At 48.2% G+C, this 15,458-nt stretch overlaps 1 protein-coding gene across 2 annotated transcripts in view; it reads right to left on the bottom strand.

The window, feature by feature from the left end:
• The window catches only part of DPYD (dihydropyrimidine dehydrogenase), a 673,084-nt gene that overhangs the window by 280,641 nt on the left and 376,985 nt on the right, over window positions 1-15,458 (bottom strand). For both annotated transcript variants that reach the window (XM_066352595.1, XM_066352596.1), the window contains exon 14: window positions 5,935-6,099. In XM_066352595.1, the coding sequence (XP_066208692.1) occupies window positions 5,935-6,099 (165 nt within the window). The remainder of the gene's footprint in view (window positions 1-5,934; window positions 6,100-15,458) is intronic.

The raw sequence follows: 15,458 nt of genomic DNA, 5'->3' as shown, positions 1-15,458 counted from the left end.
CCCTTCGCCCCAGAGACACCCAGGCCATCACTGCACCCTTGCCTTCGCCGGCGCTGACACCGTCGGGATCGCAGTCCTCGTCACGTCTGCCCCTGCCCCAGTGGCCAGCACACTCATCAGTCAGCAGAGCCAGATATCAACAGGACAACGATTGAAATTCCCTTTAAAAGCCAAATTTTTAAAATTTAAACTATACAGGCAGGTACATTCCTTATCGAGGTAGCGTCCGCACGTGGTATGTTGTGGAAGAGCCACACTCAAGGGGCCAAAGAGCTACCTGTGGCTCGCGAGCCGCGTTTTGCCGACCAAGGGCCCTAGACTACAGGGCAGTGGGGGACACTATGCCACGTCTGCTAAAAAAGATTTTGAGGGTTTTGGTTTTTTCTATTGTCGGAAGCCTCTGTAACTGACGGATTTGATTGTATGCATTTCTACAACGTTTCTTGGGTAAAAGGCCCTCTCTTGGGCTTCACCGGGGTGCCCCGGGCATCCACGGCACACACCCTGGCACGGAGCCTGCCTGCGGGGGCGGCGGGTCAGGAAAGTGACCTCCCCCCAGGGGACCTGCTTGCCGAGGGGACGAGCTCGTGTGCGCACACTGGCCTCCAGGAAGAAGCTGAAGAAGTGAGGGGCCCGTCACCCGAGGACGTTCCCGTCACCCTGGTCCCTCCTGTACTCGTGTCCCTAAGAACGTCCACCCTTCCCTCCGCCTCCACCAGCGGATACCCCGGCGAGAACCCCGAACCCGGGCCTGACCCTGACTCTGGTGGCCGCACAGGGCAGGACAGGGCAGGCTTTGCTTCTGCTAATTCAGTGCAGACGGACAAAATGCAACGCGTATTTTGTGTGTGTGTGGGGGGGGGGGGGGGTATGTTCTTTCCAAGCCTAAAGTATACGATGTGGAAGGCTTCTGCAGTGAGCATGAAAGGATTCACTTAAAACTGATTCCGCAAGCCCTAATGACAGCGTACATTTCATAATAAGCATTCGAAATGGCAGCTTACGGACAACAGCAACAACAACAAAACACCCTTAGTTGGTGATACATTGTTACCACAACGATCCCTGTGCCAGAGTCAATTCACAGATAAACCCAAGGAAACCCGGAAAGACGGGCAGAGGTGGAGCATAGGAGTAGCTCTGCTGTATAAAACTCTGTGATCCTTCAGAAGCAAGCCCTTCCGATATATTTCAAGGGCTCCGGACACCTCTCCGCTGTGCTGAGTGCACGGTCGCCTGGCACCGGCTCTCTGGACGCAGAGAGACTAACCATGGATATTAGCAGACCCCAATGCCCCCAGCACCATGTCTTTTTCAGAAAAGTTAGCCCTTGCTTCGATGTGGCCACAGCGGGTCCCATTATCCAAACCCTGTCATTACAGGCAGCGGACACACAGTGGAGAAGCAGGTGAGAAAGAACTCCAGCCAGAGCGATAATTAAAAGTGAAAAGGGGAGGGTCAGCCTCTTTCACTCTGCTTGCTCCTTGGGTGGGCCTGGCACTGATTTCCAAACGGTGGGGGGGGCTATCTCCTCTCCCCAGGGCAGTATCTGAGGGGTCACACGCTCTATTTCTCTGGGTTCAAATGGGAATGCCACTGTCATTGTATTTAAAATGTTACCTTTTGTACAGAGAGTCAAACATGTTAAAAAAATGATTAGTTCTCAGAATACATATTAGGAGGAGAATGAGCGTGATCTAAAGGCTGAAAGATTAGCCACGGGAAAAGCAGGCATTGTTTTCTCGGAAGGGAAAAAGCGTTCTAGGAGAAGAAAATTGTTTCCAGGGGAATGGGAAGGAACGTTTCAATGTGTCTCTCTTCTTTCTACTTGACTGCGGAATCACCTACCACGGGCTTGTCTCAGCTCTCTCTCGCATGTGTGTGTCTACTCCCTGTCACTTGTGGAAGCCCATTATTATGACAAAGCCCAGGAGAGGGTAAAAAGTATGGGGGGGGGCTTGCTACAAGCCCTTGCTCAGTGTTATTTTTTAGGGATAGGGACGGTAAGGTATCCCCCCCATCCCCGCCGAGGGAGAAGGAAGGGGCGTAGCCACGAAGTGTGGATAAGCAAAAGCTTTATGGAGTACAGAGCGCTTCCCGGATGATGTTCCCTGGTCCAGGGGACATGGAAGCCAGGGAAGTCACACGGATGAAACCACGTGGGGGATATTTAAAGGGTCTCGTCTAGGGTGGTCGAGCTGATACGTGGTGAAATCTCACTGGCTAATGGACAGTTACTCTTTTTCCAAGGACTCCTGGGAAGTTTCTTTTGGCGCGCATGGATGTGGGCGGCTCTAGTCAAAGTTCCCATGTCTGGTTTCTCACGTGACCTTTCCCCATTATCCACCGACCTGACATTCTGACCTTTTGTGTTAAATAGGAGTGTGGTTTATTCGTCTGGCTACTTCCTGCTGGTTAGGGGCGTCGTGGGGAGAGGGAGATCGGCAGGTGGTGGCTTTGAGGGGTGTTACCTTCTGCTGCATGCGGGCCTGGCAAACAGCTTTGGCCATTTCTACTAGCCGTGACCATTAAAAACTTTAGATGCCATGTTCACAGGTTTCGGATAAAGGTTTGGGGGTTGGGAATAAGAGGAGGGGGGCTCCTGGGGAGCCTGGCACCCAGATGCAGCAGGAAATGTCGGAGCCAGAAGCAGGACAGGGCCAATGGCTGGTGGAGTGTAAATTGACGGAGGAGGGGCTTGAGAACACAGTGGAGAAGGGAGGGGCACCGGGCTGGCAGGGGAGCAGAAAGAGAAATGGTATTTGCAGGTGAATGAAAAACAGGATTCTGCAAAGGGAGGGGAGGGGGTTCTTGGAGGGAAGAGACCTGAGTGGAAGAGGTCCACAGAGGGACCTGAGAGGGGTCCCGAGAGAGGGGCGCCCCCGGGGGTCAGCCAGGAGGGGGAGAGTTGGGGGTCGGTGAAGGAGGAAAGATCAGGAGCGGAGGGTTTAGGTGAGGTTTCTCTGGCCAGAAATGACCTGTGTGGTAAAACAGGCGGTGCAAAGATTAGGACGGGAGCGCGAATAACTAGAAGCCCCGAATGTAAGGGATCTCCAACCAGTTCCCAGTTCTTTTGGCGATAGTTAAATTGGTGAGGGTGTTAAAACCGAAAGTCCCTTCAGGAGGCTACCTGGTTTGATCATCCAGTGGGTTCTGTGGCCCGGCCACAGCGGAGAAGAAGAACAGTTTCTTCTTCTTTAGGGAGGGAGAGATTTCAGATAAGGCAACCCCAGGAGTGTTTTTGAGTCAGGTTTAGATTCCTGTGCCCCTGTGGCCGCCCTCAGTCCTGGGAGTGGTCAGAGTTGAGAATTGGCGTCCTGCAGCTCAATCTCTGGCATCAGGACGGTTAAGTAAAGTGGGAGTGACCAGGACGTCTCCACAGGCACACACACACTCGGAACAGACAAGAGGTCCTTGACGCAGCTGCGGTTTCGGACAGGGAGTCTCAGCGGAAAGAACTGAGGGGAGGCTGGAGGCAGGGTCTTACCGCACCGTGTGCCGAAGTGGGTGGAAAGTCAGAGGTCCTGGTTCTTTCTCGGAGGGCAAGGGGGGAGGAGCGGCCCCAGCGGGCTTCTTACTCCTCCCGGGTTTCGGCACCAAGTGTAAGGAAGGTATTTTTCCCCGCCGAGGAAGAAGGAAGGGGCATAGCCACAAAGTGTGGATAAGCAAAAGCTTTATGGAGAACAGAGCGCTTCCCTGACAATGTTACCTGGTCCGGGGGACGTGGAGGCCAGGGAAGTCGCACGGATGAAACTGCGTGGGGGGAATTTAAAGGGTCCCTAGGGTGGTCGAGCTGATATGACGTGGAGAAATCTCACTGACTGACAGTCACTCTTTTTCCAAGGACTCCTGAGAAGTTTCTTATGGTGCGTGTGCATGTGGGCGGCTCTAGCCCAAGTTCACGGGTCTGGTATCTCACATGACCTTCCTCATTCTCCACCGACCTGACAGGGACTTTTCCTTTTTTCCAAATACATGGTTGTAGCTAAATACTATGGAAGCAGTATTTGGGAAATGATATTTCATACCATTCTTATGTTGCCTAAAAGGGACTACCGACCATGTGGACGACTGAAACACCACTGCAGCAGAGAGGGAGATGCTGGAAGGACCACTGTTAGCAGCCTGGAGCATGGATGAGAAGCTCTCACTTCTAGCTCACATTCTGAATTCACTATCTGTAACAGCCGTGCAACCTTGAGCATGCTCCTTAACCGCTGCGTGCCTCAGTTCCCTCATCCCTGCAAAGCGGAAAATACTAGCACCTACCTTAGGAGGCCGTCAAAAGATTAAATGAGTGCAATGATGTATAAAAGCATTTATGACCATACCTAGTACAGAATGAATACTACGTAAGTGTTCACCTTTATTATTATTACTACCACTATCTTATTACATGGTCCGTACCTAGCAAAGTGCTTAAGACTGTAAACCAAGCTTAAATATATATGTATACATATATGTATATATGTATGTGTATATACATATATAAATATGTGTGTATATACATATATGTATATATTTATAAATGTATATATGTATGTGTATATAAATGATTTTTATGGTTGACCACCTGTCATTCTGAGAGAAAGCTTCCCAAATGGCATGTGTCCTTTAAAACACATAGAGTGCAACATGATGGTTATTAGTCTTGATTGCATTATGAAATAACAGAGAATACTGCAACACCGATCCCAGAAAAACCAAAAAGCTCCTAATAAGTGGAAGCTCTAGATTTCAGATGGGTCTCAGTACTTCCCTTCATGTCTCGAAAGGGTGACTTGGGGAAGATAAATTCTATTCTCTGTGATTATATTTTGTTTCAAGGTAAGAGAGAATCTTGAAACAGCACTTTCTACGAGAAAATAAAACTCGATGGGTTCGGCAGTAGTGTGATATCTAAACTCCCTTGTAAGATTTTCTTTTATTGGCTTTTGGGCAAACACCCACAAATTTCATTAGCTTTGGAGAGACATATCGTCAGAATACTTGGAAGTGCTCTTATGGGTCTCGGATGCCTCGATGTAAAAAAAGCTTCCCTAGAATATATACACACATACGCATTGCCCTAAACTTTAGTTCAGTTCTCCACCAGCTCATTCAGCAAGAAAGGGAGAGAGAGCGAGGGCAAAGGGGGGGGGGGTAAGGGGAGAGAGAAGGAGATGGGGAGAGAGAAAGGAGAGGGGGAGAAGGGGAGAGGGAGGGGGAGAGAAACACGTGAGCAGTTGTGTCCATGTTGCGGGCAGAGATCGGAAGAGGGAGAGACAAAGAACGAATGAACGACAGGAAGGACAAGTGTCACCAATTATTAAAGAGAAAATACTATCTATAGGTTAAAAAACTACAGGCCACATAAAAAAAAAAGTCCACAAAGAAATGAAATAGTCGATGTCAGCCATATTTCACCGTAGTATCTGTGTCTAGTCCTTTAGAAGGGGGTGGGGGAGGGTTCTCTGAAAGATCATTGACTGATTGAATAGAAAGGGTGCTAAAATGGTTGGGTAAATTGTTTCCCACTGAAAGAGTAAACCACTGAAGAGGAGACTTGGCTTCTGCCTGGGGTTTACATTTGAAATGATTTATAGTTTGCAGTTTCTGGGTAGGGTCATCACCTTCATAAATACCAGCCCCGTAGAAGGAAAAGCAACTCAATAAGAGGAGGAGTTGGTGGCCCTCCCCCTTGCTCAGGCCCGACACTTCCTGCTCCCACGTGGCGCCCGTCTATAACAAAGCCGCGCAGGCTGTGCGGGTCTGCGCCAGTCCTTGAGCCTGTCTTCCCGTCTCCGTCTCCCTGCGCAGCAGCAAAGGGACCCGCAGACTCTTTAATAAAATATATTATGCACATTAATATTTATAAGCCTATGAATTGATGTTTAAATAAACATTCACCAACGTGTGCCAATTCTTTTGTTTCAGACATTAAATCACACTCACGTTGTCTGGGAAGTCAGCCTTCAGCTCGGTGACACTCTGACACCAGTAGTCAGCCGTCTTCTCACTGATGAGCTCGATATTCAGGAAGGAGCTCTGTCCGGGGCCGTACGCGGGGCCTGAGGTGGTCCCCCGGACGATCCGGGGTGAGACGTTGGTCACGATGTCCTGATGAAAGGGGAAAAGATAGTGAGTCTCTGTTTGACAAAGAAAAGCTATGATCTGTAATTCTAGGCTCATTTCCATGACAATATTTTACCAAGTCCCTTCCCACACTTCTCTGGAAGCCTCTTAAAAGGTATTTTAAATTGCAGTTGAACATTAACTAGTTCCACATGAGAGAGTACAATACAATATTGGTTAGCTTTATTGAAATTGCACCCTGTGATGATAAGGTTAGCCTGGTGAAAAAAAAAAAAATATGTACATTTCATTTACACTGGTTTTGGGGCATACACATTTTCATTTGTTTGCCATTAAACAATAAATAAAAGCGCGAGCAGTAAAATGTAAGAATATCATTTCAGTCTATTTAATCTAAATAGTTTCCAAGGAGATTTTTTTTTAATTGAATTTTATTGGGGTGATGCTGCCTATCATAATCACGTAGCAGGCAGGTACTCAATTCTACAACACATTCTGTACACTGGATTGTGCGTTCACCCCAAAGTCAAGTCTCCTTCCATCACCATGTACACCCCCATACTCTCCCCTCCCCCCACCCCTGCAGCTACCACACTGTTGTCTGTGTTCATGAGGTTTTTTTCTTGTTTTTTTTTTTTCTTTTGGTCCTTATTTGCTCGATCCCTCCACCTCTCTTACCCAACACCCCAGCCCCCCACCCGCCCCTTCCACAACTGAGATTTTTTAATCCCAATTATTAAGAGTTAATGTTTGTAAAGAATTTTCATCCCTAAAGAGTAATTCTAATGTAAATCAGACATCCAAGTGCATATCAGTACTGCTGGCTCAGCACAATGTAACTAACACAGGTCCTAACACACTGACCAGGTCACCTGACCCACAGGGTTCTAGCTATGAATCCACATAGTCACTCTTCCCAGGAATGACATAGGGATGCAGCAATACCTTCCCGATCACTATCAGCAGTCAACTGTCAAATTAACCTGCTTGTAAAGTATAATGAACAACCCACCACTGCCTCTCTGCTTCTATTAACAAAGAGGAGGAACATTCTTACATTACCAAAAAATGAAAAAGAAACAAAGAAGAAAAATGTTTCTTCAGCCAACTTCCAATTAAAATTAGTTTTGAGTAAAGGTCATTTAGTTAAGGATTTATCGGAATTACTCATTTAAGTTCCCCTCCTCACCATCTTGTCACTTTTAGTGAGATAACATGAACCCCCATTAGTATATAGCAATTAAGGTCAATTTACATATTTTAATTAAGAACCACCCCATATAAAACAATTAGCGTAATAGGCATACTAACTGGATTTCATAACATTTGGACGTTTTTCCAACTAGATAGACAGGAAACCTTAATTAGCATTAATTAGTACTGATCTGCATATGTTTGATAAGGCATACCCTTGCCACAAAAGATTATTTATTCCTGAATCTGCCAAATGCTACAGTTGCGGAGGATAAAAGGGCTTTTCTTCGCATTGCATGTTAATTTCTGGTAATTTACATTCGGTTTTACATTCGAATTAGTATATTATAAAATAAATGGTATAAATGTTACAATAAGCCTCCTTAAATATGTACATTTTTCCTTATAGTCATCCTGCCAGTTAATGTTTCACTAATTAAGCCATTTTCACGTCTATTGTAACTGTGGGCAACATCACCAGCCTCGCTTGGAATTGCTGGCAGAAAACCACATCGTCACAGGATCTTAATGGGGGAAATGACAAGTTAAGCCACTCTGGGACCTCAAAGCCCAGGGGGTCAAGTCTCTGCCTTGGCAAGTGCTCAAATCCCTGCTCTGTGCCCCGCCCCGCGCCCGGGGTCCGTGTACCCCCCCACCCAGGTAGGCACTGGCTCGTGTGCTGTGCCGCTGTGGTCTGAGCAGACCTGTGCGCACACGGTCACACTCCATGAGGCTGGTTTTCCTCTATGTCCTGCGCCCCAGAGCCACACTATCAAGCCCCGAATTCTCCCCTCTGTTCTGTCCCCACTCCAAATGCTTGTCCCCTAGGTAGTTCACGGCGTCTGCGCAGAAGCGCTCGGCCAGGTGGGTGAACAGACTCCGCGGGCAGGTCACCATACTGTGTCACCCACAGAGGAAGGGGCAGTTAAGACATCCTTCTGTATGTAACCTGCACTTCCTGCTTATTCAACCACAGGGACCCCTGTGTCTGCAGGGTCTCGGCTTCTGTCCTCTCTTCTGGTCTGAGCCTCGACTTCGGCTCCTGGGGAAGCCTATCTGATCTCTCCCATACCATCCAGGCTGTGGCTCAAGCCACCATCGACACATACACCTTCCTCAACTGTCACTGTTAACACCTGCATGGTGGATGTCCAGATTCCTGTCCGGACCGTGGGCTCGAGTCCATGCTTTGGAAGAGGAGAGACTGTTGCTGCTCTTACGCACCCAGCTTCCAGCCTGGCCGTAGGAGGTGCTTCGATGATGCACTGCAGGAGGCTAGACTGAAACCCCGGCCCCAGGGGGGGGTTCTCGTCCTGCGGCCCCGGAACTCCGTGGTAGTTACTGCTGACCAGACGAGGGGGTCTGGGCTTCCATTCGAGTCTCAGGTAGGTACGGATCCTTTCCCATTCGTCCATCCCTCTGGGTCTGGGGTCCTTCCTGTCTGCCCCCCCGATCTGTCAGGGGCCTCTCCTCAGAACACAGACCTCCAACGCCCTGTGGCTGGACCCCTCCAACACCCTGTGGCTGGACCCCTCCAACGCCCTGTGGCTGGACCCGGGTACCAGCGTGCGGTGATACATCCGTCCACTCCTCCTCCTCTCCCATTCCACCCTCCACATGCTTGAACTTGATCATCCCGGGGCTTCTAAGACCTTCCTAAGAACCAGACCTACACTGCTGGGTCTATCTGAGCTCTGGGATCCCAAAGGATGCCCTCATTCAGATACAAACCGATGTCTAGTCCAGGGGTCCCCAAACTTTTTACACAGGGGGCCAGTTCACTGTCCCTCAGACCATTGGAGGGCCAGACTATAAAAAAAAACTATGAACAAATCCCTATGCACACTGCACATATCTTATTTTAAAGTAAAAAAACAAAATGAGAACAAATACAATATTTAAAATAAAGAACAAGTAAATTTAAATCAACAAACTGACCAGTATTTCAATGGGAACTATGCTCCTCTCACTGACTACCAATGAAAGCGGTGCCCCTTCCGGAAGTGCGGTGGGGGCCGGATAAATGGCCTCAGGGGGCCGCATGCGGCCCGCGGGCCGTAGTTTGGGGACCCCTGGTCTAGTCTCTTATTCAGGCGGATGTGAATTCCTAACCTGGCCCGCGGCCACCTGGCCCACAGCCACCCAGGGGACCTTATTAGAGTTCTCCCTCTCGGGACTTTAAACCACAAGGGTCTGTGCCCTGGGCTGAGCCCACATCTTCGTGATAGGCTCAGGAAAAAAACAGGAACGTCATAAAATGAAAAAAGACACAGAACAGAAGCATTGCCCCTACAACAAGCAAGGAAACACTGGATGGATGGTCGGGGAATTCGAGGCCAGGCGCCGTGGGGTGGTGGCCCTAACAACACTGAGGCCAATGAGGCCAACACAGCCGAAGGGTCAGTCAACTAACAGTTTCAGGGCAGGGAAGTCAAGTACATGATCTTTTCTTAACATCTCTACGCCCACCCCTCCCCCGCAACCCTTAAAACTTACAATGCCACCGTTAGAGATTCTCCCTTTGTGCACCGTGAGTGACATTTATTGTCGATGTGGGGTCGTCACGCTCCTCTGTGACCAGGGGCTGAACTGTACATGTACCCTGGGTAAGGCGTCAGGGGTCTCCCTAACCAGGACGGAACCAGACCAGGAACAAAAGGGATTCGTCCCCTTCATGGGGGGCGGGGGTAACTCCTTTATGCTGCTTTCTGATAGGCTGTGTTTCTCTAAACAGGCCAGTTTTCTCTTTCCTTAACGCAAGCAAGCAAGCAAACAAACAAACAAACAAACAAAAACATATATATATACATATCCTTAATAACTGCCCAAATTACAGATGCCTAGTGTGCAGATCTTACCAACTATCCCTGAGTCAACTGTTACCATCACGGGAATTTGAAAATTCAGCATATTCCAAATTAAATGGAGGTGCCAAGGTTCACGGTCACCCGGCGATCAATCAGTAATCGTATTCTAGGCTTTCTAGAATCCCAAATTAGTTTACATTTGCTACTAGGTTGCCAAGAACCATCTCTGTTGACTTGAGGCTTCATAGAATTTTTTTTTTTGACTTGTTCATCCTTTTAATTTTTTTAATTGATTTTAGAGAGAGGAGAGAGAAGGAGAGAGAAGGAGAGGGAGAGAGAGAGAGAGAGAAAGGGGGAGGAGCAGGAAGCATCCACTAGTATAGTTGCTTCTTGTATGTGCCTAGATCGGGCAAGACTGGGGTTTCGAACTGGCAATCTCAGCATGCCAGGTCAAAGCTTTATCTACTGCGCCACCACTGGCCAGGTTCTGAGAATTTTTAAATGAAGTGAAAGATGAACAAAAACTTAGATATGACCAATTATCTTTGGTTATATGATTAGCGTTAGAGCTTCAATAATTGGCCAATAACTTAGTAAAAGCTTTTGACCTGGGAATACTAGAATTTGAATATAATTTTATAACATAATAATTTGCTTTAATATTTAATAACTAAATCATATAAGCCTTGCTGAAGGGAGTAAATATAAAAAAAACACATTCAAGAATAGTTAGAACACATAAGAGTTTATTCTCTACGACAAAGAAGATGTAGCACCATCGCTCTAATCTTCAGTGCATTAACAATATTCAGGTTTTTAAAAATTGATGTTTATAGGTAAGGAAGTCTTTGGTGATACCGCTGCTTTATGTGACATTGTAACTATCATTATAAAATTGAGTGTTAGTGACCTCTTACCACTTAAAGTAATGATAGTGATTTTCTCAGCATTAGTAAAGAGATTTAAATGGTAAACAGACTGATTATATTTGTTTAAGTTCATTTACTTGACCTCTCTTATCCTGGAAAAAAAAAAAAAGAATTACAGTGTTTCCATGGTTACTGCTGGATTAAGACACTCACAATGGTCTCAATAAATGGAGGGAAAAAAAAGGACCCTTGGCAGAGATGTCTTGCTAAGAGACCAGGGGAAAGAAATGGGGTCCGAGTAAGTTGGATAAAAATAAAAAAAAAATGTGTAGGGTGAAGCACAGCTGCTATACCAGAGGTTAGTTCTGAGCTAGTAATTGAATGAGAAGATCAAACTGGGAGGAATACACAGACTATGATACCTAAAACCAACAAAGCGCTACAATGTATTGTTTAGTGAAACATTCTTCTATGACCAAATATAAGAAAGAGAACAGGGGGCCTGGCCAGTTGGCTCAGCGGAAGAGCGTCGGCCTGGCGTGCAGGGGACCCGGGTTCGATTCCCGGCCAGGGCACATAGGAGAAGCGCCCATCTGCTTCTCCACTCCCCCCCTTCCTCTCTGTCTCTCTCTTCCCTCCCGCAGCCAAGGCTCCATTGGAGCAAAGATGGCCCGGGTGCTGGGGATGGCTCCTTGGCCTCTGCCCCAGGCGCTAGAGTGGCTCTAGTCCTGGCAGAGCATCGCCCCCTGGGCAGAGCGTCGCCCCCTGGTGGATCCCGGTTGGGCTCATGCAGGAGTCTGTCTGACTGTCTCTCCCCATTTCCAGCTTCAGAAAAATACAAAAAAAAAAAAAAAAAAAAAAAAAAAGAAAGAAAGAAAGAGAACAATTTAGGGGAGCTGTTACCCACTGAAATAGCTGTTGGACTGGAATAGCTGTTGGGAGAAAAACTGGGAACGGATGGCTTTCTAAAATTATTAGTGATATACAATTAAAAACACACACCCCAAAACTATAATTCTAGATTCCTGAAAGGCAGACTTCCAAGACAAATTGTCTTCTAAAATATATCGCTTTCCATATCCGTGGGATTTCACTAGACAGTCTTCCCTCAAAAAGCAGAATCACATTGCTAATAAATCTAACAACAAACGTCCTGTTAGGTGACACAAGTCCATTATTATCAGCCTGGCAGGCTGCTACCCTGGGAATCGTGAAAAGTAAAACAAAATTTACGGCAGCCCCGTTTCCAGCGCGACACCGCTGGTAGAAAAGAACTCTCGAACGTTTTATTTTTTCCAAGAACCAAGTATATTAATATTTGATGATTCTCAAAAACCAATGTTATAATGGTCAGAACAACCTCTCCTTGGCTGGATCAGGAGGAGTGAAATGGGCAGAATGAGAGTTTTTTCATAACACACCAACCCTTCCACCCCACTGTCTCATATAAAGACAGCACTCCTTGGCCCTGGCCGGTTAACTCAGCAGTAGAGCGTCGGTTCAGCATGTGGAAGTCCTGGGTTCGATTCCCGGCCAGGGCACACAGGAGAAGGGCGCACCTGCTTCTCCACCTCTCCCCCTCTCCTTCCTCTCTGTCTCTCTCTTCCCCTCCCGCAGCCAAGGCTCCATTGGAGCAAAGTTGGCCCAGGTGCTGAGGGTGGCTCTAAGGCCTCTGCCTCAGGCGCTAGAATGGCTCTGGCCACAACTGAGCAACGGCCCAGATGGGCAGAGCATCTCCCCTGGTGGGCATGCCGGGTGGATCCCGGCCAGGCACATGCAGGAGTCTGTCTGCCTCCCCACTTCTCACTTCAGAAAAAGACTAAATAAATAAATAATAAAAAGACCAGCACTCCTAAACCTGCACTAGACAAGATTTACCCATGTGTCACGAAGAACTCTAAGCCTCTCTATCTACATGGAAAAACACAGTAAACAAGAGAAACAATGTTACCTTAGAAAACAAGATAAAGTATCAGAAAAACAGCGGCCTGGAAGATGCAGAACCCATAATACTTTAGATGTTTACGGCACAAGCCTTTTCATATAGCATCTGACCGGACCCTTATGAGACCACATCAAGTGGCTGATGCTAAACCAGGGCTTAGAGCAGGGGTCCCCAAACTACAGCCCGCGGGCCACATGCGGCCCCCTGAGGCCATTTATCTGGCCCCCGCCGCACTTCCGGAAGGGGCACCTCTTTCATTGGTGGTCAGTGAGAGGAGCATAGTTCCCATTGAAATACTGGTCAGTTTGTTGATTTAAATTTACTTGTTCTTTATTTTAAATATTGTATTTGTTCCCGTTTTGGTTTTTTACTTTAAAATAAGATATGTGCAGTGTGCACAGGGATTTGTTCATAGTTTTTTTTTATAGTCCGGCCCTCCAACGGTCTGAAGGACAGTGAACTGGCCCCCTGTGTAAAAAGTTTGGGGACCCCTGGCTTAGAGGCCCCGCAGTGACCAGTCCACCGCTGCACACGCTGGTCCCTGTGAGAGATGAGACTAGAATCCAGCTGTGTGCATGTGATGTGGCTAGTTAACAGTCACAGTGATCACATCACGTCCAATATCCGTGACCATAATTAGGACTTATTTTAGTTGCAAAAAAAAAAAATCAATTTGAAGACATTCAAGTTTTAAAAGTGGGATGTGGTTATTGAAGGAAAACAGGTATTTCACATAAGGCAAGAAGGGACACGCAGGGAGGGATGTCTCTCGGTCCCTTCTCTCCCTTCTGTCTGCACCCGGCCTCACTCTTCTGTCCGTCAGGGAAGCACCCCCCCGCTCTGTTCACATGATCAAATCCAGGCACTTGACAAGCCCCGAGACACAAGTTAAAGATGTACTGACTCCCCCCCAAACTTGTCATCTCTAGGGCCCCATTTTAACCCCGGTGGCACAGACACTGATGACCTGAACTTGGGTCTGATACTCATCTCGGCCTAATGAAGTATCGCTAGCAGGGCAGAATTCACTGGGGTTCACCCAATCGCTCGTGTGAACAGCGGGGTAATCAGACCTGAGCGAGTGGGGCGTCTCCGAGGAGCCTGCTGTACCAGGGCCAGTCTAAAACGGTGCCCCTTACAAACTCAGAAAAAAAAACCAAACAAACTCACATGGACCTTGATAAAGTGTAACTAATTAGGAAAACAGCAGTAAAAGAGAAAAAAAAAATATTACCACTTAGTGAAATGAAACTTCCCTTAGTCTTGAATCAACCACGACCATCTGTTTTCTCGTGACCCTAAACCTGGTGAGATCAGAGCTCTAGATAGGAATCCTCTGAAATCATCCTGTGGTTTCAACTCTGTGTTTTTCAACCACTGGTCCACCAGAAATTCCGTGCCGATCCATGAGTGATCCACCCTGAGGGTGTGTGAAGACCACAGACCCAATGATCTTAGTCAAAGCCACTTACGCTCAGGGTGATTTCTGCCTCAGCGGTCCCCGAAATAATGCTCCTTTGTTCACTGGTCCCCACGTGTAACCAGGTTGGAAAAACCATGGGTTTAGAGCAGGGGTCTCAAACTCGCAGCCCACGGGCCGCATGCGGCCCACTGAACAATTTTGTGCGGCCCGCAGACTAATCCACGAAGTTCAAAATATTTTGGATAAAATTAAGTAAGCCTAGGGGCCTACTTGTATTTTTCATTTCTCTAGCATCCTAGCTAGATATTAGCTTAGTTAACAGCAGTTGTGATGCGAACTACAGTTTCTGGTCGTTTTGTGACACTGAAAAGTGTTGCGTAACAGTTGCCTTTTGTAGACCTAGTGCGGCCTGCTGAATGGCTGTGATCTTGCTCTGCGGCCCACATGCTGAGTTGAGTTTGAGACCCCTGGTTTAGAGTGCACCGGGAACCCTGGGATTCCAGCGTGCCGGTGCTCTGGGGTGGAGACCACAAGCCTGGGGCGTCTGCTGTCCCAGTCACGGGGGTGTGGGGGGCTGCCCTGGCTGATGGAACGCCCCAGGTTAGGGGGTGAGAGAGCAGACGGACTACGGGGTAAACAAACACATGAGAACACCAGGCTGTGTCCTAGACCGAATAGGAGCACAGGTGACCACCAGACTGGGCTTTAAAAGGAAGCAAGGGATGGGCACTGGACATGCGGAGCACCTGCTGGAGTCGGGGAAGGACTTCTGCTCACGCTGGCCCAGACGCCCCCGCCTCCTGGACAGCGCCCCACCCCACCCGGACCTGGGGTCTCACAAGGAGGGAGACTCCTTCCTTCCCTCCGGTTTACGCCTGGCTGGCGAAACAGGGGGCCCCGGGTTTGGAGAGCCTTTGCCTGTCCTGGTGGCCCTTTGCAAACAGCTTGCCACCTTGTCTGCAGGACGTTGAAGCCCAGCTCCGTTGGCTCTCTGACTCTCCTGGGCCACCCTGGCTTCGCGAGGGCGCGGAGAAGTGGCAGCGTCTCCAGGGAGAGGACCCAGCACAGGCCTGAGCTGCGGCACGTGAGACGGGAGTATCGAGCCCTTCACCGCCTCACGGACCTCAGACAGCCCAGCAGAGGCG

The sequence above is a fragment of the Saccopteryx leptura genome, chromosome 11 (genome assembly GCF_036850995.1).
Source record: "Saccopteryx leptura isolate mSacLep1 chromosome 11, mSacLep1_pri_phased_curated, whole genome shotgun sequence".
NCBI lineage: Eukaryota > Metazoa > Chordata > Mammalia > Chiroptera > Emballonuridae > Saccopteryx > Saccopteryx leptura.
Note: the sequence above shows the minus strand (reverse complement) of the source record. Positions and strands in the feature narration are given on the sequence as shown.